Genomic DNA, 22,402 nt, shown 5'->3' on the forward strand with positions numbered 1-22,402 from the left:
GGCTATCATCTCCAGATGGATCAGACGGTGACTCAGGCCTATTTCATTAAACGTCAAGTTCCACCTTTCCCTTTCATGGCGCATTCTACTCGGGCGCTGAGTGCTTCTTGGGCCTTCTGTCATCAGGCTTCAATATTGCAAGTTTGCAAAGCTGCCACTTGGTTGTACGTGCCTACCGGTACAAAATTCTATATGGCAGATACTTTGGCATCTGCGGATGCTTCTTTTGGCCGCAAAGTTTTGCCAGCTGCTGTTTAAGAGGGGCTGTTCCCTCTTGAGGGGTGTTTTTTCTTTAAACCTGTTATTTTTCAGGCGGGGCTCCTGTAACCTGGTTAAGACTCCTGTGTCCTGGTTAAGGGCTCTTATGTTTAGCCTTGGGTTATTTTCCCCACCCCTCATTTTCCTTTTGGCACTGCTTTTGGACGTCCCACTAGTTATGCTTTATGGAGCGCTGTGTCCGTCAATGAACGAAAGAGAAAATGGGGTTTTTGTACTTACCGTAAAATCCATTTCTCTGAGTTCATCGACGGACCCAGCACCCACCCCTCTAAGGAGTTTTGATACTTATAATATCGCTTGCTACTAAACTGACTACCTAGAGCAGAGAGGGGGGTTGTATAACAGCGTAGGACAGCCCATGGGCGTAGCCCGTTTTTTTTTTTGTTCTGCCTAGTCCTATTCCTGGAAGAGGCAATATAACCCACTAGTTATGATTTAAGGAGCGCTGTGACCATCGATGAACTCTATTATACGCTTCCAGAAATCTTACTTTTTTTTCCCCAAATCTTTTTATTGGGAATTCTAAAGTACAAACAAAGCATTTATACACAGTATGTTACTAGACAAACATGACCTACTAGTATTGAATTATATGGGGTACCAAGAACCGCGTGGCAGCTGGCAATCTCGCATGGTAGTGGAAGAGAAAAGCAACCTATAGTTTGGATGACTCTAGACTGATCAGTAACATGCATTACATTAGTCAGATGTTAATCATTAGGTTTTTCATAGTCGTTAATTTTATTTAAACTTTTACATGAACATTCTAAGTAGGAACATTAATTAGAAATAATAAGGGTGGTCAGCCCCAAAAGAATATACAGTCAGGTCCATTAATATTGGGACATCGAAACAATTCTAATCTTTTTGGCTCTATAATGGATTTGAAATGGAACAAACAAGATGTGCTTTAACTGCAGACTTTCAGCTTTAATTTGAGGGTATTTACATCCAAATCAGATGAAAGTTGTAGGAATTACAACAGCTTGTATATGTGCCTCCCACATTTTAAGGGACCAAAAAGAATGGGACATTTGGCTGCTCAGCTGTTTCATGGCCAGATGTGTGTTATTCCCTCATTATCCCATTTACAAAGAGCAGATAAAAGGTCCAGAATTAATTTCAAGTGTGCTATTTGCATTTGGAATCTGTTGCTGTCAACTCTCAATATGAGATCCAAAGAGCTGTCACTATCAGTGAAGCAAGATATCATTAGGCTGAAAAAACAAAACAAACCCATCAAAGAGATAGCAAAAGCATTAAGTGTGGCCATATCAACTGTTTGGGATATCCTTAAAAAGAAAGAACGCACCGGTGAGCTCAGCAACACCAAAAGACCCGGAAGAATTCTTTCCCTGGTGAAGAAAACACCCTTCACAACAGTTGGCCAGATCAAGAACACTCTCCAGGAGCTAGGTGTATGTGTGTCAAAGTCAACAGTCAAGAGAAGACTTCACCAGAGTGAATACAGAGGGTTTACCACAAAATGTAAACCATTCGTGAGCCTCAAAAACAGGAAGGCCAGATTAGAGTTTGCCAAACAACATCTAAAAAAGGCTTCACAGTTCTGGAACAACATCCTATGGACAGATGAGACCAAGGTCAACTTGTACCAGAGTGATGGGAAGAGAAGAGTATGGAGAAGGCAAGGAACTGCTCATGATCCAAAGCATACCACCTCATCAGTGAAGCATGGTGGTGTTAGTGTCATGGCGTGGGCATGTATGGCTTCCAATGGAACTGGTTCTGTTGTATTTATTGATGATGTGACTGCTGACAAAAGCAGCAGGATGGATTTTGAAGTGTTTCGGGCAATATTATCTGCTCATATTAAGCCAAATGCTTCAGAACTCATTGGATGGCGCTTCACTGTGCAGATGGACAATGACCCGAAGCATACTGCAAAAGCAACCAAAGAGTTTTTTAAGGGAAAGAAGTGGAATGTTATGCAATGGCCAAGTCAATCACCTGACCTGAATCCGATTGAGCATGCATTTCACTTGCTGAAGACAAAACTGAAGGGAAAATGCCCCAAGAACAAGCAGGAACTGAAGACAGTTGCAGTAGAGGCCTGGCAGAGCATCACCAGGGATGAAACCCAGCGTCTGGTGATGTCTATGCGTTCCAGACTTCAGGCTGTAATTGACTGCAAAGGATTTGCAACCAAGTATTAAAAAGTGAAAGTTTGATTTATGATTGTTAATCTGACCCATTACTTTTGGTCCCTTAAAAAGTGGGAGGCACATATACAAACTGTTGTAATTCCTTCACCTGATTTGGATGTAAATGCCCTCAAACTAAAGCTGAAAGACTGCATTTAAAGCTCATCTTGTTTGTTTCATTTCAAATCCATTGTATTGGTGTATAGAGCCAAAAAGATTAGAATTGTGTTGATGTCCCAATATTTATGGACCTGACTGTAGGTCAGACGTATGGGATAAAGGTGTGTGTCACATAGGTAAGTAGGTCTAATTAGCAGATTAGGGGGCCAGAATCTTCAACTTGCCCAGTGAATGTGTCAGACTCCTCAAGATACCATTCTGTATATTGAAAGGATGTCATTAATGCTTTCCGATGGAGAAAAGGTATATTCGATGTATGAGCGCCACCTCGTAAAGAACTTTTTTGTGGGTGTATAGTTCTGAATCTCTGTATCTAATTTTTCTCGTAGAGAAGAGTTGTAAGTTCTTTTTTAACCGCTGATACTGTGGGGGGAGATGAGATGGTCCAGGTTTTTATTTCAAATAATTTTTATTAGAGTTTTATAATGGTCCAGAAGGAAAAAGAAACATATATTTTTCAAATAGAAAAGTGACCAAACTGAACTATATCAACATTTCCAATGGTCCAGGTTTTTAAGATAACTTTGCTTGCAGCTAAGAGGCATAGATGTACCCATTGGTGGGTGGCATAGTTTTGATGGTCAGAGATGGATCGTCCGGTTGGACTATGGCTAAATAACATTATGTAAGATGTTTAGGCCTGTTACACCCCGTATAAGTTTAGTTACTTGTAAACAGGCTAGGTTGTACAACCGGATATCGGGTAGGATAGCTCCCCCTGCGCTCTTCAGAAGGTGCAGTTTTGTTAAGGCAATATGAGGTCTCTTTGTATACCCTATAAAAGAAGAGATTGTTTTGGTAATTATTTGTATATCTTTATGTTTTAAGAGGATGGGGATTGTCTGCAGAGGGTATAAAAGGCAGGGAAAAAATCACCTTACAAAAAACGACAGGGGTAGTCATCCAAACCTCAAATTATTTCCTGATCTTTTTCAAATAATGGTTTAAAAATGAGATGATAAAATTGAGGACGGTCCTTTTCAAATCCGAATGCCCAAATAGGTGATATGGTGTTTGCTAATAGAAAGGGAGAGGAGGTGTCCCACTGTGACGGGGTTAGTTTGTAAGAGGTAGTACTTCGCTTTTATCATAGTTGACCCTGAGCCCTGTAAGAGTGAAATTTGTCTAGAAGGGAATGTAGGGTGTTTAAATCTGATGAGGGATTGGATGTAAAGAGGCGCATGTCGTGGGGCGAACAATGCTGTCCGGAGTTCCTCTCTGCCTTTGGGTATACCCAAAGGGGGGGTGACTTCAGTAGGTACCTTGATAGGGGTTCCAGAGCAAGGTTGAAAAGTATAGGGGATAGCAGACAGCCCTAATGGTGTCTTCAGAGTATAGTTTAGTATAGTAAGCCTTCAATATGTTGGTGATTTCCCTTGGTGACTGAGTGAGTTGGCCCGCTTCATCTCTGAGTGACAAGATATGAGTCGGAGTATGGGGACCTCTAACCAGTCTAGATAGCAGTTTACCCGGTTTGTTACCAAATCTTTGTAATTGCACTTCTAGGTGTGACCATTTTATCTTCTCTAGTTGTTCAGCCCAAAGATCGAATTGACGTTTGGCTGCATGCCAGGCTTTCTTATGTTCCAATGAGTCAGAGCTGGCCAAATCATTTTGTTCTCTTCATAATTCTTCACTTGCTTATTTGCACTGGTGAAGCGAGGCTTTTTGAATTAAGTGGTGTATGCAATTATTTTACCTCGGAGGACGGTTTTACCTGCCTGAATGTATGGTGCAAGGTACATTTTTTTTGTAGCAAAATTATAGTTCCTGCTTTACAACCTACTGCTGGAGATCCCACTACTTCACCTACCCATAGTTTTTTCAGGCGATGGAAATTGGAAGCTCAACTTATTTATTAATCTACTTTGTTTCAGTTGTTTGTCGCAATTTAAGTTGCTGCTTATTTATAGGAGTTTAGCGCAGTTATCTCTCTGTGATCTGATTGATGGGTTTCCTGTAATAGGGCAACATCGGTCTTTAGCCGCTTGAGGTGGCGTTGTACCATCATGTGTTTGTTGGGGGATCTTAAGCCTTTGACATTCCACAATACTCTTTATATGGTTGCTGTAGGAAAAAGTGGTTAGGGCTTGGTAAGATCTCTTTGTTACCAATGAGTGGCCTGTTCTGTGAGCGATATGGAGGCAGGGCATGATCTGTGTTTGAGGGGGGGGGGGGTATCACAAAAGATGGGAAAGCCCATGGACCAGTAGGGGTGTCCCAGGAAGAGCCAATGGAAAGGAAAAAAGCATCTTTCCCATAAAGCCACAATTGTGACTTTGCTCTTTTCTACATGTGAAGTGTATGAGCAATGGTTCCCTTAAGCCCTTAATAGCCGCTTGGGTGTCGGTAGAGTGCACCAGGGGGTAGTGAAGTATAGAAATCCTAACCTGAGCTATATGTTGCTTTAACTAGCTTTACCAGAATCCGAACTAAGGGTTAATTCAGGGATTGGTACATTGGTGTACATATACACAAATATCTAACAAAAGTATGCAATCCTAAATGTGCAGTAAGCAAAAGAGAAACTCAAACATCACATGTACGTACACATGGGCCGGATACAGAAGTCTGATCACGATTGGTGTCAGAGGAGGTATATATAGCCTTTGATTAGAACAAGCTTGCGATGTATGAATCAGGTGGTTATCCTGTGGTTGGGGGAAGAGCTATATCTGACCTTCTTCTTGGTTTCCTTATTGGGACTGAGTTGTGCTTTACGTGATAGGGTTGCCTTACAGGCTGGGGAGGGGTTATCTTCAGGGGGTGGGGGTATCTTCAGGGGGTAGATTGGTAGAAGATAAAAATTGCTCCGCTTCTGAGGGTGAGTAGAATGTTAGACGTTCACCTTCTGGGGTTGTAAAGTGTAGGACTGCCGGGTATGCAAGCCTGAATTTAATACATTGTTAAAATAGAGCAGTGCATACTTGCGAGAAAGCTTTGCGTTTTCGGGACCCTTTTGCTGAATAATCCGCAAATGTTATTATTATATAGGTTTTCTATAGCGCCGACAGTTTACGCAGCACTTTACAACTTGAATAGGAGATTGTGCCCCTCTATCTGCAGAGAGCATTAGCGTCTAAACTTTTGTATTATTTGGTATTTGTCGGCATAGTTTAAATAGCGGACTATAACTGGTCTTGGAGTTTTCTGGTTTTCGTTGAGTGCTCCTATTCTGTGTGCCCATTCAACAGGGCAATGTGTGCTTATCCCTAAAGCATTAGGAATGGCTGACGAACTCAGTAATAACAAGGAATCCGGCTTTAAGGATTCTGGGACTCCTATGATTCGGAGGTTGTTCCTCCTTGATCTATTTTCTAGATCTTCGATTTTGTCCTGCAGTAATTGGAGAGCCTCCTTATGATTTTGAATATTGGTAGCATTTTGTGTGACCTCCTCCTCTCTTGGATGCGTTTCAGTTGAAATCCAAGCTCTCTGTGTATCTGAGCCAGTCCTTGTGTGACAGCAGCTTCTACAGCAGAGGTTATGGTAGGAGACAGAATTGCAGCCACTGCTTTAGCGATCTGAGCATAGGTTGGGTCTGCTGAGTCTGTAGGTACTGAGACTGTACACTGTGTGCCTGAGCGCTTGTCAGTTGTTGCTGTGTCAGCCATAGTTATTTCCGCCAGCTGATCTGGAGTGTCAGATTGGTCAGGCGCAGTGGGTGGACACTCCACAAATCGTGCCATGGAGGCTCCTGTGTGTGTCAGCTATCTGGCGGGTTTGGCGGCGAGCTGGGGACACTCCTTCAACATGGAGCGCCAGAACTGGAAGTTCTATGTGCTCTTTTATTAAACTCTCCAGTATCTTCCCGACTATAGAAGTTAAACGAACGGGTCTATAGCAACTTGGTAAAAACTTTGATCCTTTTTTAAATATACAGTGCATCTGGAAAGCATTTACAGCGCTTCACTTTTTCCACATTTTGTTATGCTACAGCCCTATTCCAAAATTGATTAAATCCACTATTTTCCTCCAAATTCTACAAACAATACCCCATAATGACAACCTGAAAGACGTTTGTTTGAAATCTTTGCAAATTTATTAAAAATGAAAAATTCACATGTACATAAGAATTCACAGCCTTTGCTATGACACTCAAAATTGATCTCAGGTGCATCCTATTTCCACTGATCAGCCGTGAGATGTTTCTACAACTTGATTGGAGTCCACCTGTGGTATATTCAGTTGATTAGACATGATTTGGAAAGGCACACACCTGTCTATATAAGGTCCCATGGTTAACAATGCATGTCAGAGTACAAACCAAGCCATGTAGTTCAAGGAATTGTCTGTAGACCTCCAAGACAGGATTGTATCAAGGCACAGATTTGGGAAAGGGTTTAGAAAAATGTCTGCAGCATTAAAGGTCCCAATAAGCACAGTGGCCTCCATCATCCATAAATGGAAGAACTTTGGAATCACCAGAACACTTACTAGAGCGGGCCACCCAGTCAAACCGAGCAATCAGGGGAGAATGGCCTTAGGGAGGTGACCAAGAACACGGTGGTCACTCTGACAGAGCTCCAGCATTTCTCTGTGGAGAGAGGAGAACCTTCCAGAAGAACAACCATCCTTGCAGTACTCCACCAATCAGGCCTGTATGGTAGAGTGGCCAGACGAAGCCACTCCTCAGTAGAAGGCACATTACAGCCCACCTGGAGTTTGCCAAAATGCAACTGAAGGAATCTCAGACCATAAGAAACACAATTCTCTATACTGATGAAACAAAGATTGAACTCTTTGGCTTGAATTACCACCATCATGTCTAGAGGAAACCAGGCTCATCACCTGGCCAATACCATCCCTACAGTGCAGCATGGTGGTGGCAGCATCATGCTGTGGGGATGTTTTTCAATGGCAGGAACTGTGAGACTAGTCAGGATTGAGGGAAAGATGAATGCAGCCATGTACAGAGACATCCTTGATTAAGACCTGCTCCAGAGCGCTCTTGTGCACTTTTGTGCCATTGTGGATCAATTGGTCGCTGTGTAAATACAATTCCCATTATGATCATGAGCTCCCCCATGCTTCTTTGTATACAAAGAGCTGAAGAAAGTATTTAATAGATTTGCGTTCTCTTTGTTCCCAGTCACCCACTCTCTGTTCACTAATATGGCTCCAATAGAAAAAGGCAGTTAAACTCTATAGCCTCTCTCAACCTTCTCAACATGGATGAACCCCTGAAATACCTTTCCAGGCTCAGTGAACCTCTACATCTACAGCTTACAGTACATTAGTGTGATGATCACTGGGAAGAATGCTCCTTACATTTGTGGTCAGTGGGAAGATTTCCCCCCTTTATAGCTAGACAAAAGATCATTGGTGTAATCATTTTTCATTTGAGAGGCAAAAGTTGCTCATTGCTCAAGAAATCCCTAGCAACTTCTGGAGTAACCCTGTTTGAGAAAGACTGCTCTATGCCCTTTACAGGAGCTTTTTCAAATCTTTGATTGGAGAAATTTTTCCTATCCTTGTCTCTCTTACAAAACACTGCTATACTTTATTAGCTTTATGGTTCCAACCTCCTTTTAGATATTGAAGGTTCACACACTATGATTGAAACATACACCAAACTTTGGAAATGTTTTAGGCTAGGTTCATACTTGTGTGACCTGTGTTCATCCTGCAGACAGCCTATATTATTTCAGTGAGCTCCCTCTTGCGATCTTACTATCTACAGTGGGGAAAATATTTATTTGATCCCCTGTAGATTTTGTACGTTTTTTCCCATTTACAAAGAAATGAAGGGTCTATAAAATTAAGATGTTTCTTGGTGACCAGGTTGGCACACATCCCAGGAGGGATTTTAGTCCACTCTTTACGGATGTTCTCTAACTCCTTAAGATTTCTTGGCTGTCTCTTGGCAACTTGAAGTGTCAGCTCCCACCATAAATTGTCTATAGGATTAAGGTCTGGAGACTAACTTGGCCACTCTGACCTTAATGTGCTTCTTCTTGATCCACTCCTTTGTTGCCTTGGTGGTATGTTTTGGGTCATTGTCATGCTGGAAGACCCATCTTTAGTGTTCTTGCTGAGGGAAAAAGGTTCTCATCCAAGATTTTAAACCACCCCAAAGCAGGTTTCCACCTTAGTGCTTGACTGTAGGGATAGTGTTCTTAGGGTCATAGTCAGCATGTTTCTTCCTCCAAACACGGAGAGTCGAGTTAATGCCAAATAGCTCAATTTTGGTCTCATCTGATCACAGAATTTTCTCCCAATCCTTCACTGGATTATTTAGACATTCATTGGCATGACTGTACATGTGCCTTCTAGAGGAGGAACCAAAAAGAAACATAAATCACCGCTCTGAAAGCAACCAGGTGAGCCGGATGGACCCCAAGCAACTGTGGCAGTCCTGCAGGGATGGGTGCTCACCAAGGTCCGCAACCTGAGAAGTCCATGCGAGTAGAAAAGAAAGTGGAACTTCCAAACCCAGGAACTTGGAAACTTGAGTTTTATTCTTCAAGTCAAAGATACAACATCAGACAGGAACACAAGACAAACTGGACAGCAGACGTGTTTCACACCTTGTGCTTATTCATTGCTAATTGCAGACAGTGCCTCCCTTTATGGGCCAGGTCGTATCACCTTCTCCAATCAAAAATGTAATTACCGGGACACAAACACCTGGCTCTCCAAACTCCCTCTGTTAGGGCCAGGTGTTTGTGTCCCGGAAACGCGTCTGCTGTCCAGTTTGTCTTGTGTTCCTGTCTGATGTTGTACCTTTGACTTGAAGAATAAAACTCAAGTTTCCAAGTTCCTGGGTTTGGAAGTGCCACTTTCTTTCCTTCTTGAGGAGGGACATTCGCTGTGTTTGGAGGAAGAAAAATGCTGACTATGACCCTAAGCACACCATCCCTACAGTCAAGCACAGAGGTGGAAACATTATGCTTTGGGGCTGTTTCTCTGCTAAAGGTACAGACCAACTTTGCCGCATTGAGGGGCCAATGGACAAGGCCATGTATTGTAAAATTTTGAATGAGAACCTTCTTCCTTCTGCCAGAACACTAAAGATGGGTCATGGATGGGTCTTTCAACATGACAATGACCCAAAACCTATCACCAAGGCAACAAAGGAGAGTGGCTCAAGAAGAAGCACATTAAGGCCATAGAGTTGCCTAGCCAGTCTCCAGAACTTAATCCTATAGAAAATCTATGTAGGGAGCTGAAACTTTGAGTTGTCAAGCAACAGCCATGAAACCTTAAGGATTTAGAGAAGATCTGTAAAAGAGAATTGACCAAAATCCCTCCTGAGATGCATGCAAACCTGGTCACTAACTACAAGAAACGTCTTACCTCTGTGCTTGCCAACAAGGGTTTCTCTGTCACTCATTGACAGACGCAGTCCTCTTGATTAATATCAAATTGGGTTATACTGCCCTCTACAGGAGTAGGACACTAGGCAGAAGGAAAATGTTCTGGCCACACCTTAGGGGCAGTCCCAGAGGGTATATCCTCTCTCTCCCTGCTACAGGATGTCAGTTTTTTTCTGTCTAGTCAGGAGTAAGGACCTAAGTTCCTTGCTGGGATCTTTGGTCCTGGCAATATTTTTTAGAAAAAAATTTTTTTTAGGCAGCTTTTTTTCTCCAGTTGTTCCTGTGAGACAGAGGCGTAACTAGAACCTTCAGGGCCCCGATGCAAGAAACCATGAAGGGCCCCCCAGACCCCTGGCCGGGGGCCCTTCCCTTCAAGCCTGGGGCTCTTCCCACTAATCCTGGGGCTCTTTACTCTCATTGCATGGCCTTTTATTATGGTCCCGCATCAGGATCCTTTCACAAGTTCTGCAGTGGGCCCCCTTCCTGCAATCTTGGGGCCTCCCCACAGTGGTGAAATGCCAGGGCCCTTGTCGCAAGTGTGACCTTTGAGATCCTAGAAGTTCACCCACTGGTTTGCTACCGGGCCCCCTGGAGCATGGGGCCCGGTAGCGATTGCAACCCCTGCAACCCCTGTAGTTACGCCCCTGCTGTAAGATCTTCAAGCAAGTATGCTGAAACTGGGCGACGGGCTGGATGTTGAGATCCAGTGGTCACCCCAGTCAGCCTACGAGCGCGTGCAGGCCCTATCTCCGCGCTGGTTCGGCCGCGACATAGTCCCACTGGACGGGGACTGACCCTGCGAGTTAAACGTCTTGCCGGGATGCCGATGACCAGTTGGAAACTGAGTCACGGCGTCCGTATTGGTCGACAGCCCCCCCACCTCGGTGGAGAGGGGTTCTGTCAGGAGTTGGCGCCCGCCTGTTCCGGTATGGTGAGTAAAATGTTCCCCCTCTCCCCCTGACTGGTTTGTGTGGTGGACGCGGGCCCCTCCCTGGGATGATCGGACCCTCAGGTTCCTGGGTCCCCCCTCTATCCTATAACAGGTGTCACAGATCCCCCTCTTGAGGGTGATTTAGTGAATAAGAACCAGGAGGCTTGGTTTTGGGAGCTGACTATCGGAAGTCACTGTATGAGGGGCACTGTAAAGGGACCATGACTGAAGTAAGTGGCTGGCATTACTGATTACGATGGCCATGTAAGAGGGTGATAGCTTCTTACCTTATACATAAGGTTGCAATACAGGCCGATGCCTGTGCCTGGACTACTGCCATCCGCAGGCCGCCATCCTCCCGCAGGCCGCCATCCTCCCGCAGGCCGTACAGGCCGATGGCTACCTTCCGCAGGCCACTGCCATCTTTCCACAGGGGCCGCCGCCATCCTCCCGCAGGTCCCGCGGGGCCGCCATCTTGGCGTAGCCTCGTGTCTCCAGCATGGGGGCGGCCATTTTGGAGATGACCAGCTACCTCGAGGAGTAGCATGGGAGGCGCCGGAAGGCTTGTAAAGGGGCGGAGCCGCCTCCTTTACCTGGGAAAACGATCCAAAAGACTTCCTGTCTGTAAGAGACAGCACTGAGAGCAGGTTGATAGAAACTTCTGTGCATCAGGTGGTGAGCCTTGGGGTCTCTCTCTCTCTCTGTGGGGTCCAAAGCAGGTAACACTGAGGGGCGCTGTTGCGCTGGGGGATTACAAAAAAAAAAGAAAAAAAAGTTTTTTTGTTTGCTGGCAAGTGTCTTGGATTAATCATGGACCCTGCCACACATGTATCCCCACCTGATCCCCTCGAGGTGGCCGCAGGACCCTCCAGTGCCCCACTTATGATTGATGCATTATCAGCAGTTTTGGAGTCTTTGGTATCCCGGGTGGAGGTGGCCTGTCAGGGACGGGGGGCAAGAAAGCGACCCCCGCCTACCCCTATTTCATCTGACACTTCAGATACGGATTCTGAGCTTGTCACTACAGCTGCAGGTTCCTCTTCTGGGGCTGCTGTCTCGGGTACGGTCTCCTCAGACAGTGAGGAGGACGTTTCTGCCTCCGCCATAGCACAAGAAGAAGCGTTGGTGGATGCACTAGTTGTGTCTGTCCGGGAAACCTTAAGTCTTGAGGTTACACTGGCAGAGGTAGCTGATACTGAAATTCCTTTTGGTACTAGCAAGCCTACCAAAATGGCGAAGGTTTTTCCCTTGCCCAAATGTTTTGGTAATCGAATTAAAGAAGAATGGGGTCGTCCAAAACGAACCCCTGTTATTTCCAAACGCATTGCTAGGCGCTATCCGTTTGAGGAATCCCTCCTTAAAAAATGGACGGTACCACCAGTGGTGGACTCACCGATTTCCAGACTAAATAAAGCCACTGTTATCCCGTTGGAGGACGCTCCGTCCTTTAGGGATCCGGTGGATCGAAAAGTGGAAGCAGAATCCCGCTCCATTTTCTCCCTGATAGGGTCAACATTTAGGCCAGTGGTTGCCATGGGTTTAGTTTCACTAACATTGACAGAATGGACCAAATTGTTACGCCGTGACCTAAAGGGGAGAAGTATCCCCCCGGCAGTATCAGATTTGCTGGAGCAGATTATCCAAGGGCTACAGTTCATCTGTGACGCCGCCCTGGACGCCACTCCCTTGCTAGGGCGTGCATCTGTTTCAGCAGTGGTCCTCAGACGTGTGTTGTGGTTAAAGTGCTGGTCGGCGAATCAGGGTTCCAAAAAAGCTTTGGCTAATCTTCCTTTTCAGGGGGATCGCCTGTTTGGGGCCACCTTGGATGAGATTATAAAGGATCTCACTGGGGGCAAGAGCACTTTTTTGCCACAGACTGCTAAGGGTAAAGGACCTCGTAACCGACGAGGACCTTCCTTTTCCGCTCATAAAAAGTTTGTTCGTTCCGCTGGGGCGGGCGATAAGGCGAAGCCCTCCAAAGCCCCTTCAGGGGGTTTCAGAGGGCGCTGGTCAGGTAAAAAAAAGTCCGGCTCAGCCAAACCTGAAGATAAGACCAATACAGCCTGAAGGTGCGCCCCCACCCATCTCTGGGGTGGGGGGACGTCTTCACCGGTTTCCGGATCCATGGCTTTCCAGAATCCCGGACAAAGGGGTTCGCGAGGTCAGACGGTCGGGATACAAGTTTCGATCACTTCTACCGGTGCGATTCTTCCCTTCCAACATTCTACTATCCCCCGGATCGCTTAAGAGCTTTGCGGGGGGCAGTAATGGACTTGATGCAACAGGGAGTGGTAATTCCCGTTCCTTGAGCAGAACGTTTTCAGGGGTTCTATTCGAACCTATTCACAATACCCAGAGAGGGGGGCAAGGTGCGTCCAATTCTGGACTTAAAAGCACTCCATCATATTGTCCGGGTACAAGAATTCAAGATGGAGTCCATCTGAACAGATCTGGGCCTAACTTTGGAGACATCCTTGGCAAGGGTGTGTCTCCTTACGGAGAAGCTCCGGAAAATTCAGTGAATGATTCGGATGTTACTGTTTGTCAACTGGCCTTCCCTTCGGATAAGGATCCTGGGACTGATGGTGGCCTTCTTAGAGGCAGTACCGTATGCCCAGTCTCATACCCGAATTCTCCAAAAGGAGATTCTTTTCAAATGGAATCGGAATCCCGATTCTCTGGACAATCGGATCCGGTTGAGCGAGCGGACCAGGGAGTCACTGGTCTGGTGGCTTCGGTCTCCGATGCTCAGCCAGGGGAAGTAATTTCTTCCGATAGAATCCAGGTTACCGATAAATGTTTTGGAACTGAGAGCGATCAGACTTTGTCGAATTTACGGACCGAGCAGCTTCAGGGCAGCCCGGTTTGGATCCAGTCGGACAAGGCCACGGCCGTGGCTTATGTCAATCACCAAGGGGGCACCAAGAGTGCCCTGGCGGCCATAGTAGTGGCCAGCATTCTTCATTGGGCAGAACGGTTTGTTCCGGCTCTCTCCGCGGTATTCACTCCGGGGGTGGAAAATCGGCAGGCAGATTATCTCAGCCGTCAGATTCTGGATCAAGGGGCATGGCCACTTCATCCAGAGGTATTTCACCAGTTGTGCCTTCAATGGGGCACCCCGGAGGTGGATCTGTTGGCAGCTCGGCTCAACAGGAAGGTGCGGAGGTTTGTAGCCTGCTTCCGAGATCCTCGAGCGGACGCAGCAGACGCGCTGGTCGCCCCGTGGGGACAGTATCAGCTACTGTATGTCTTCCCTCCTCTCAAGTTTATGCCGAAATTTCTTCGCAGGATAGAGGTGGAGGGAATTCGTTATCCTGGTAGATCCGGACTGGCCTCGTCGACCCGGGTACGCCGACTTGATCAGGCTGGTCGTGGACGCTCCTTGGAGACTTCCTCTCATTGAGGATCTGCGGTCTCAGGGACCGATCTTCCATCTTGCTTTACAATCGCTGGCTTTAACGGCCTGGCTATTGAGACTCAGGTGCTGAAGGACAAGGGATTGTCAACTTCAGTTATTCCTACTTTAATTAAAGCAAGGAAAGCGTCTTCCAGAAAAGTCTATCATCGCATATGGAGGTCTTATATTGCGTGGTGCGAATCCCTTGGATTTCCTCCACGTGCCTATTCGGTGACCCGAATCTTGGCTTTTCTGCAACAGGGGGTTGAGCAGAAGCTGGCCTTGAGTACTGTCAAGGGTCAGGTTTCAGCGTTAGCAATCTTCTTTCAGAAACCTTTGGCTACCCATTCCTTGGTGCGGAATTTCATCCAGGGGGTGCGGCACTTGGCTCCGCCAGTGCGCGCGCCCTTACCGCCCTGGGATCTTAGTTTGGTGTTGTCGGTTCTTCAGGAACCTCCCTTTGAAAATATCAGGGAGATTCCCTTGCTTACGTTATCCCAGAAGGTGGCCTTCTTGGTGGCCATTACTTCTGCACGCAGGGTGTCAGAAATGGCCGCATTATCTTGTCGTTCCCTGGTTATCTGGTGGTTCATAGGGATAAGGTGGTTCTTCATCCGAATCCATCCTTCCTTCCTAAAGTGGTTTCAGAGTTTCATCTGAATGAGGACATTCTATTGCCTTCCCTGTGTCCTAAGCCCAGTCATCCTCGGGAGTTTGCGTTACATTCCTTGGATGTGGTTCGGGCAATCAGGGTATACTTGAAAACGACGGACTCGTTCCGTAAGACGGATTCACTTTTTGTGATCACGGATGGCCCCAAAAAGGGGTTGCCTGCATCTGCTGCGACTATCTCCAAATGGATCAGGCAGACGGTGGTGCAGATTTATTCTATTAAGGGTCGGAATCCTCCGTTCCCTGTTAAGGCGCACTCCACTCGGGCGCTTAGTGCTTCCTGGGCCTTCCGCCATCAGGCGTCAGTGGTCTAGGTTTGCAAGGCGGCTACCTGGTCGTCAGTTCATACCTTTACAAAATTTTATAAAGTTGATGTGTTGGCATCGGCGGATGCCTCTTTTGGCCGCAAGGTTTTGCAGGCCGCAATTTGAGGAGGCCGTTGGTCTACCTCGAGGGTTTTTTTCTGTTGGGTTTTCAGTTGAGTCTCATCCTTTGGTTTGATGAGCCTTTAAGACTTCTAGTCGGCACCGGTTGGGCCTTCTGGATTTAAATTTTGATTTCTGTTATCCCACCCCTCATTTGTGGCACTGCTTTGGGACGTCCCAATTTGATATTAATCAAGAGGACTGCGTCTGTCAATGAGCGACAGAGAAAAATGGATTTTTGTAAAATCTTACCGTAAAATCCTTTTCTCTTAAGCTCATTGACAGACGCAGTACCCGCCCCTCTACTTTTGAGTTGAGTTGGGTTAAATTCTCTGACACTGCTTTGTGACATAACTGACATCCTGTAGCAGGGAGAGAGAGGATATACCCTCTGGGACTGCCCCTAAGGTGTGGCCAGAACGTTTTCCTTCTGCCTAGTGTCCTACTCCTGTAGAGGGCAGTATAACCCAATTTGATATTAATCAAGAGGACTGCGTCTGTCAATGAGCTTAAGAGAAAAGGATTTTACAGTAAGATTTTACAAAAATCCATTTTTATCCACCAAATACTAAGGTATACTTTGCCTAAGGATTAAATACTTGTTTTACTCACTGAATGCAACTCCATTTGTAACATTTGTATAATTTTTTTTCTGGATTTTTCATTGATATTCTCTCTATATCATTTAAAATAAACCTATGATAAAAATGACAGACCTTTCATTTCTTTGTGTGTGGGCAAACTTACAAAGTCTGCAGGGGATTAAATAACTATTTTCCCAACTGTAGACAAATGACCTAGTCATCAAATGGTGGCAGCACCTGCATAGAGCACCACTTTAAACAGGAGTCCTAATGAGATAAGAGCTCTAAAATTCATCATCTTGGAGGGTGGGTTTGGACACTTTCAAGCACATTTCTCCCTTTGAATCCCACAGAAATGATCTCTAAAAGTAGTATTTCAATGAGCTGCTCTTCCCACAGAAACACAAGGAAAGAAGTCCCTGCCTTTTTTTTTTTTTAAACCAAGCAACATAAAGCTGTGGCACCATGCATTCTGACATGCATAAAGACCTACCTTGTTTACCGATGTGTATGGAGGCCATTAAAACTAATAGCACCCCCTTATGTCTTCTAAAGAGCGGAGCAGAAATGTGCACAATTTTGCGTGCAACCAGCAATAATGTGTAGGGGACCTTACATTTTTTGATCACGTTGAATTGGTGTCTTTGTTGTATATTTCTACCAGATATTCCTGATAGCACTCTGACTGACCCATGTTCAGTAGTAAATTAAGGACATCTTTTGTGTTAAACATCAGATCCCCTACTAGAATTGGTTGGGGATCTCCTACTTTATTGTCTATCATATTGTTTTTTTACTGTTCTGCAATGTTTAGCAACCCTTATGCTGCATTTCTACTTACTGCTGAAAAATAACATAAAAATACAATTAAGAAAATAAGTTCCATGGGGTGCACGTAGTTTTACCTGACTGTATGTATTTAGAATGTGCAATAAGATGTTTGCTTGAAGGGACACTTTAATTCCTACCACATTGTTTACCTAGATAATCAAATATTGAAAATTATTTTCAGAGGAATTAAAAGTAATTCAATTGATAGATCCGAACCATCATATGTAAAATTAAAACCGACCAAAGTACTATTTGTTAGTGCCAACACATGTTGGTGGCAAGTTTGGTTATAAAAACATTCATTAGGAAAGGGACACAACTCTAATAAATGTTTCTAAAGACTGTATATCATATATTTATGTTGGCTGCTCAATAAGATTTTTTTATTTTTTTTGGTTCAAAAAACAAGAAAGTTATAACAAGTTTCTTAGTTATGCAAAAAAAAAGTCTCTATCGTGTCTCTATCTTCTCTATCGTGCCTTAATATGAGGTTAGATGGGATATTGGAGATCTTGTTAAAGCTGAACTACAGGCAGCTAAAAAAAGACACAAGTTAATGCAGCCCCCCCTTTTTTTTTTTTTTAAATACACACATTTATTTATATATTAATCTATTTATTTTTTACAACCACTCTAAGTACCTGAATCTCACTTGATACCCCCCTCTTGCAATATACTATAAAGTGGACTGGTAGTGGAAGGGGCATGACTGGGAGCCTTGGGGGGTTTCTGCATGCAGATGTTTTTACAAGGAGCATGCTGATAAAGAAGAGTGAGAGCAGACAGATGACCTCCTCAGTGTGCTGTTGCTCCTTCACTGTCCAGCTAGCCGGCTGGGTTATTGAGAGGATACCACTGTATTCCTTAAAGTGTTTGTATACCCTAACAATAAACATAATTTTTGTTCTCTTTTTGGCTGCATAATAAACCATAGGAAGTGTTTTGTTATATCTGTTCGATAAGTACAAAAAATACATCTTGATTTTGCCAGAAATTATGTGAGCTGATAGCCTCCTGTGCACTAGGAGAAGTTTTATGGAAAGGAGGAGGCGGGGGGGGGGGGTAATGGAGATGAGGAGGAGTCTGTGTTCTGATGCATCAGAAGTGAAGCAGGCAGGGCTGAAAACTGGTATAGTCACTTTTTGGATACAAGATTGACATAAACCATTAAATTAAGGAAAGGAAAAATGCTGTATGTAAAAATGTAAGATATGTGATTTTCCTGTGCTTTTATTTAAGTTTTTCAGGTTTGTGACAGGGTCTCTTTAATATGCCTCTTCATTGATGCTAACTACAATTTATTTACTCAATTTTTTAGGGGATGATACACTTAAAACATGGGACATTAGGAACTTTAAGAATCCTATCCACATGGTGAACGGCTTGTCCAACTACTTCCCAATGTAAGTATCCCATTACTATTTAGTTTCTGGTTTGTGTCTAGTTTTTGAACAGTTTGTTTAAAGCACGTTGATATTAAACAATTAGTCATATGTACAGGAGTAACACACAGAAGTTTCAATATTACATACAGCATTGTCTATTCTGATTTGTTCAGTGCACTGACTGTGTCATGGTTCTGGGAAGTTCAAACATATGGAGCCTGCATCCAATCTTATATCTGTGTTCTGGTGACTAAGATATAGTATAAAGCTTGGATAACTCCCTTATAATCCTCATTGATGCAATATGATCACATGCAAAAACTCTACTAGGCATATTAAAAATAACAGTAATAATAATAGGATTTGGAATTCACCATAAAAGACTTTTCTTAAAGTCCTTTGAAGGGCACAGAAATTCAGACTGTTGGGTTTTACTGCCTCTAGAAATGAGATGTGTTAAAACTCCAGTCAAAACCCACATGAGCTATCCTTCCAGGAAGCCTTTGCTGCACTCTGCCAAACATAAGCTGTCGAGCTTGCTGGCCCAGGTCTTCATTGGCCGCTTATGATTGGCAGTGTGCAGTGACAGCTTCCTGACCGGATATCAAAAGTGGATTCCGACTAGTGTCCAAACATGCCTGAGCTCATGCCTTACTGCCGCCTAGAGGAGGATCTTACACTAACAAACAAAAACTGTAGGCCAGCCCAGGATAACCCCTCCTCTTCCCACCATGCCTTAGTTTTGTAACCAACCGTACCAAGAGCTTGAACATAAATGCATAGGGGCGGGACCTTTCCCCTTCTGGGAACTCCAAGAAGAGGATTTTCAATTGAATACAAATATCCTTTTTTCTTTCTTATCCATTGAGGGGCAAAGAAATACAGATACTGTGGGTACATCCTGAAACAGTTCAGCTGGGTGGGTAGCACAGCAACAATTGCTAACAGGCCTAATGAAGAACTGGGGACTACCAGTAGCCCATGAGCTGCCTGAAGGACCAAAGCCTAAATCTAATACCAGATGAAGGGGAATCTGTTATTGTGACCATAGGGAGGGCATGGAGTAACAACCTGATGCTCAAGACCTAGATAAGAAGGTCACCACCAGGGGGGAACTAATCCAAAAGGTAACATCATCTGAATCAGCGAGAAGATGATCATCCAAAAATCTACCAAAAACATGTCAATCCTCAACACATTCCTATGGCCGCAGAACAGGACTCTTAAACTGGTGTGGTCAACAAGAAATGTGTTCAAGCTCCCATAAGAACAGGTCTCAAGAGGGAACTTAATACAACAAAGATCCTAGGATGAAAGACCAGCCGGTCAGAATGGGAAAGTGTTAGATGTGAGCCGCAGACTGGTGAGATGGGATCAACCTGAGGACGACGCTAGTACAGCTTGTCTGACACACAAGAAGTGCCTCTGGAACATTCTAGAAGGATTCTGCTGAAGAATCTCCCCGCCTATCCCTAACTTTAGGCTATAGGTCTAGGAAAACTCCCGGTTCCCCCCCAGGCAATCAAAGTGTCAACAGCCCCTAAAGCAAGGGACAGGAGTCTTAGCAGTTCTGTTAGGAGCATTCACCTAATCACTTATGGACAAGTCCTAAAAAGTCATTCAGATATATTCTGTTCCTTTCAGAGGAGACATGCAGCAGGATAGTAGTCTGTTCTTTCTACTAACATTCTAGGGAGACATGGGGCCTTTCAGTGACAGCCTCTACCTCCCACGCATGATCTGAGACACACCTAAGAGAATGTCCTAACGCAGGAATCCTCAAACTACGGCCCTCCAGCTTTTACGGAACTACACATCCCATGAGGCATTGTAAAACTCTAACATTAACAGACATGACTAGACATGATAGGAATTGTAGTTCAGGAACAACTGGAGGGCCATAGTTTGAAGACCCCTGTCCTAAAGGGACATTGCAAGCGAGGCTGAGATTTGTGGTATTGTCAAGAATAGGAACTAGACAACCTCTCCTGTTGCAGGAAAGCTTCCCAATCCTCCTCGGTTGTGAAGGTATTTTAGCACCTAGAGGTTTCCCAATGAAGTTGGATCCAGGAAACCTCATAGAGGCAGGTTTCACCAAAAAGTACAAGTAAAAACTACCTGTTGTGAGGAGTCAGACAGTAGTCCCAGGGATGGTGGTTCTCTTTTGAGTGGAGCCCTCTGGATACATTGAGCAGTAACTGTTCCAGCCGATTGAATATGCTGAATAAAGCTTGCACCAGGGACTACCTCATCCTTCGAGACAGACCCATTGGACTGCTCAGAAACCCGCAACAATGGAGAATGGAACTCAAAAGGACTGGGGAAAAAATTGGACAAGGGATCACAAGAAGAATGAGAGAGAACAGCGGAAGGGGGCTCCAGAGACCAGTTTTTTTACTGTGAGCCTAAATGAATGCCCTCTGCACTTGAATGCCAGAAAGACAAACTACCTAAAAACCCACAGTGTTCTAGAAATGGAGGCACACCTTCATTCATAAGGTTTGATGAGAGGTTTAGCTGCTCTCTAACTTCAAACCCTATGGGCTGTCTGAAAGTCAGGTCCTGGGGACATGAAGGCACCTACTGCAGAAGAATGGGGCTCAGCCGAACTCTATTTAGACCTCCTTCCTTGAAGCAGGAGTAAGCTCTGGCTTTCAGTTGCATTCCTGATCACAGTACATAGTGTAGGACCAAAGAGACAAAGTCCCTCAGGACCAAAGTTAGATTCTCTTTGGAAGTGGCATCAGCTTTCCAGCACCTAAAGCAAAATGCTCTGCGTATCTGTATGGACACATCAGACCCATCTGCTTTTGCAGCAAGCCATCACAACTGTGTAAGGCTTCAGAGGTCTGTTCCACATGTTCAATAAATTGGGTGTCTACAAAGTGGGCAGATCTTTTTTGACAGATTGAACCTATTCCACCATAGTTTGGTATATTAAGGTCACTGCCAACATGAGTAGAAGGGCAGAACCTGCTAATTTAAACTGAGATTTAAAGCTGGATTCTAACTGCTAGTCAGTAGAATCCTTAATGATAAGCATGCCTTCTACCTGTCTGGTAGCTTTCCTGTAAGGGTAGGTCAGTGGTGGGTCCACAGTGGGCATAGATCTATGTTTAGCTAATTCTCAAGCAAAGGGGAACAGTTCTAACACTCTCAGGTGGGGCCGAGGACACTTCACATTTCTTCGAGTCTGCATAGAGGAATATATTGAAAAGCTAGTGGGAGCAGGGGGAGGGCCTTTTCAGGAACCCTGAAAGATCCAAACCTGGAGACAGCAGGCTAAATCTTCAAAAGCAGGATTGTATGTGCTGTATCAATGAAACAACCAGTGGCAAATTTGAGGGTGCAGCCGGAGTCTGTGGAGACTCAAGGACATTCTATTAAGAGAGAGACTGTAGGTACCCTCAATCAGAGTCAGATATGGTTGCAGGAACCGATGACCTGCCCCCGGGAATGTCAAGGAAAGACTCAGCTGGGGATAGCGCTGGAGTGCACTCAGAGCCTCCGCAGTCATTATCCCCAGGGAGTTGAATGAATCTGGCCACAAAGTTCTAAGTTGCTGTTGAGGCCCTTGACGACAGGGAAATCTTGTGAGCCGGTAACTTACTGTGCATAAAACAGAGATAAAGGGGACTCTGATGATGTAGACAAGTGGTGTCAAACTGGCGGCCCTCTACCTGTTGCAGAACTACAAGTCCCATCATGTCTCTGCATGGGACTTGTGGGAGTCATGCTTGTAACTGTCAACCGTGCAATGCCACATGGGACTTGTAGTTCTGCAACAGCTGGAGGGCCGCCAGTTTGACACCCCTGATGTAGACCCTATAAATGAATTGTCTTGGCTCTTATGCATTTGTTTGCATTATCTATGTCTGTGACGGATGTATTCCTTCCTTCATTCTTCCACAGGACAGACTGTTGTTTCAGCCCAGACGATAAACTCCTTATTACTGGAACTTCAGTCAAGAAAGGAGAAGGTAGCGGAAAGCTATTATTCTTTGACCTGGTGGATTTCAAGAAGGTTTATGAAATTCCAGTCACAGACGCTGTAAGTATTATGTTCATTATATAGGTATCATATAGGTATAGTAAGCAACTAAAATCAATGCTTTTTTAGATCTATATAGTTTTTTTTTTTGTTTGTTTGTTTGTTATTTAAGACTGTGACACAGCAGAGCATGGTTTTCTACTTTGTACTGCTGCTGGTGCTTGTTGTTTTTCTGGTGGGTACAGG

The 22,402-nt window shown here is 44.7% G+C and overlaps 1 protein-coding gene across 1 annotated transcript in view; it reads left to right on the forward strand.

The window, feature by feature from the left end:
- Window positions 1-22,402, forward strand: part of WDR70 (WD repeat domain 70) — a 463,052-nt gene that overhangs the window by 297,191 nt on the left and 143,459 nt on the right. The window contains exons 12-13 of the mRNA XM_082255751.1: window positions 18,099-18,183; window positions 22,078-22,216. Coding sequence (XP_082111877.1) covers window positions 18,099-18,183; window positions 22,078-22,216 — 224 coding nt within the window. The remainder of the gene's footprint in view (window positions 1-18,098; window positions 18,184-22,077; window positions 22,217-22,402) is intronic.

This window comes from Pelophylax lessonae (assembly GCF_965119305.1).
Source record: "Pelophylax lessonae genome assembly, chromosome: 1".
NCBI lineage: Eukaryota > Metazoa > Chordata > Amphibia > Anura > Ranidae > Pelophylax > Pelophylax lessonae.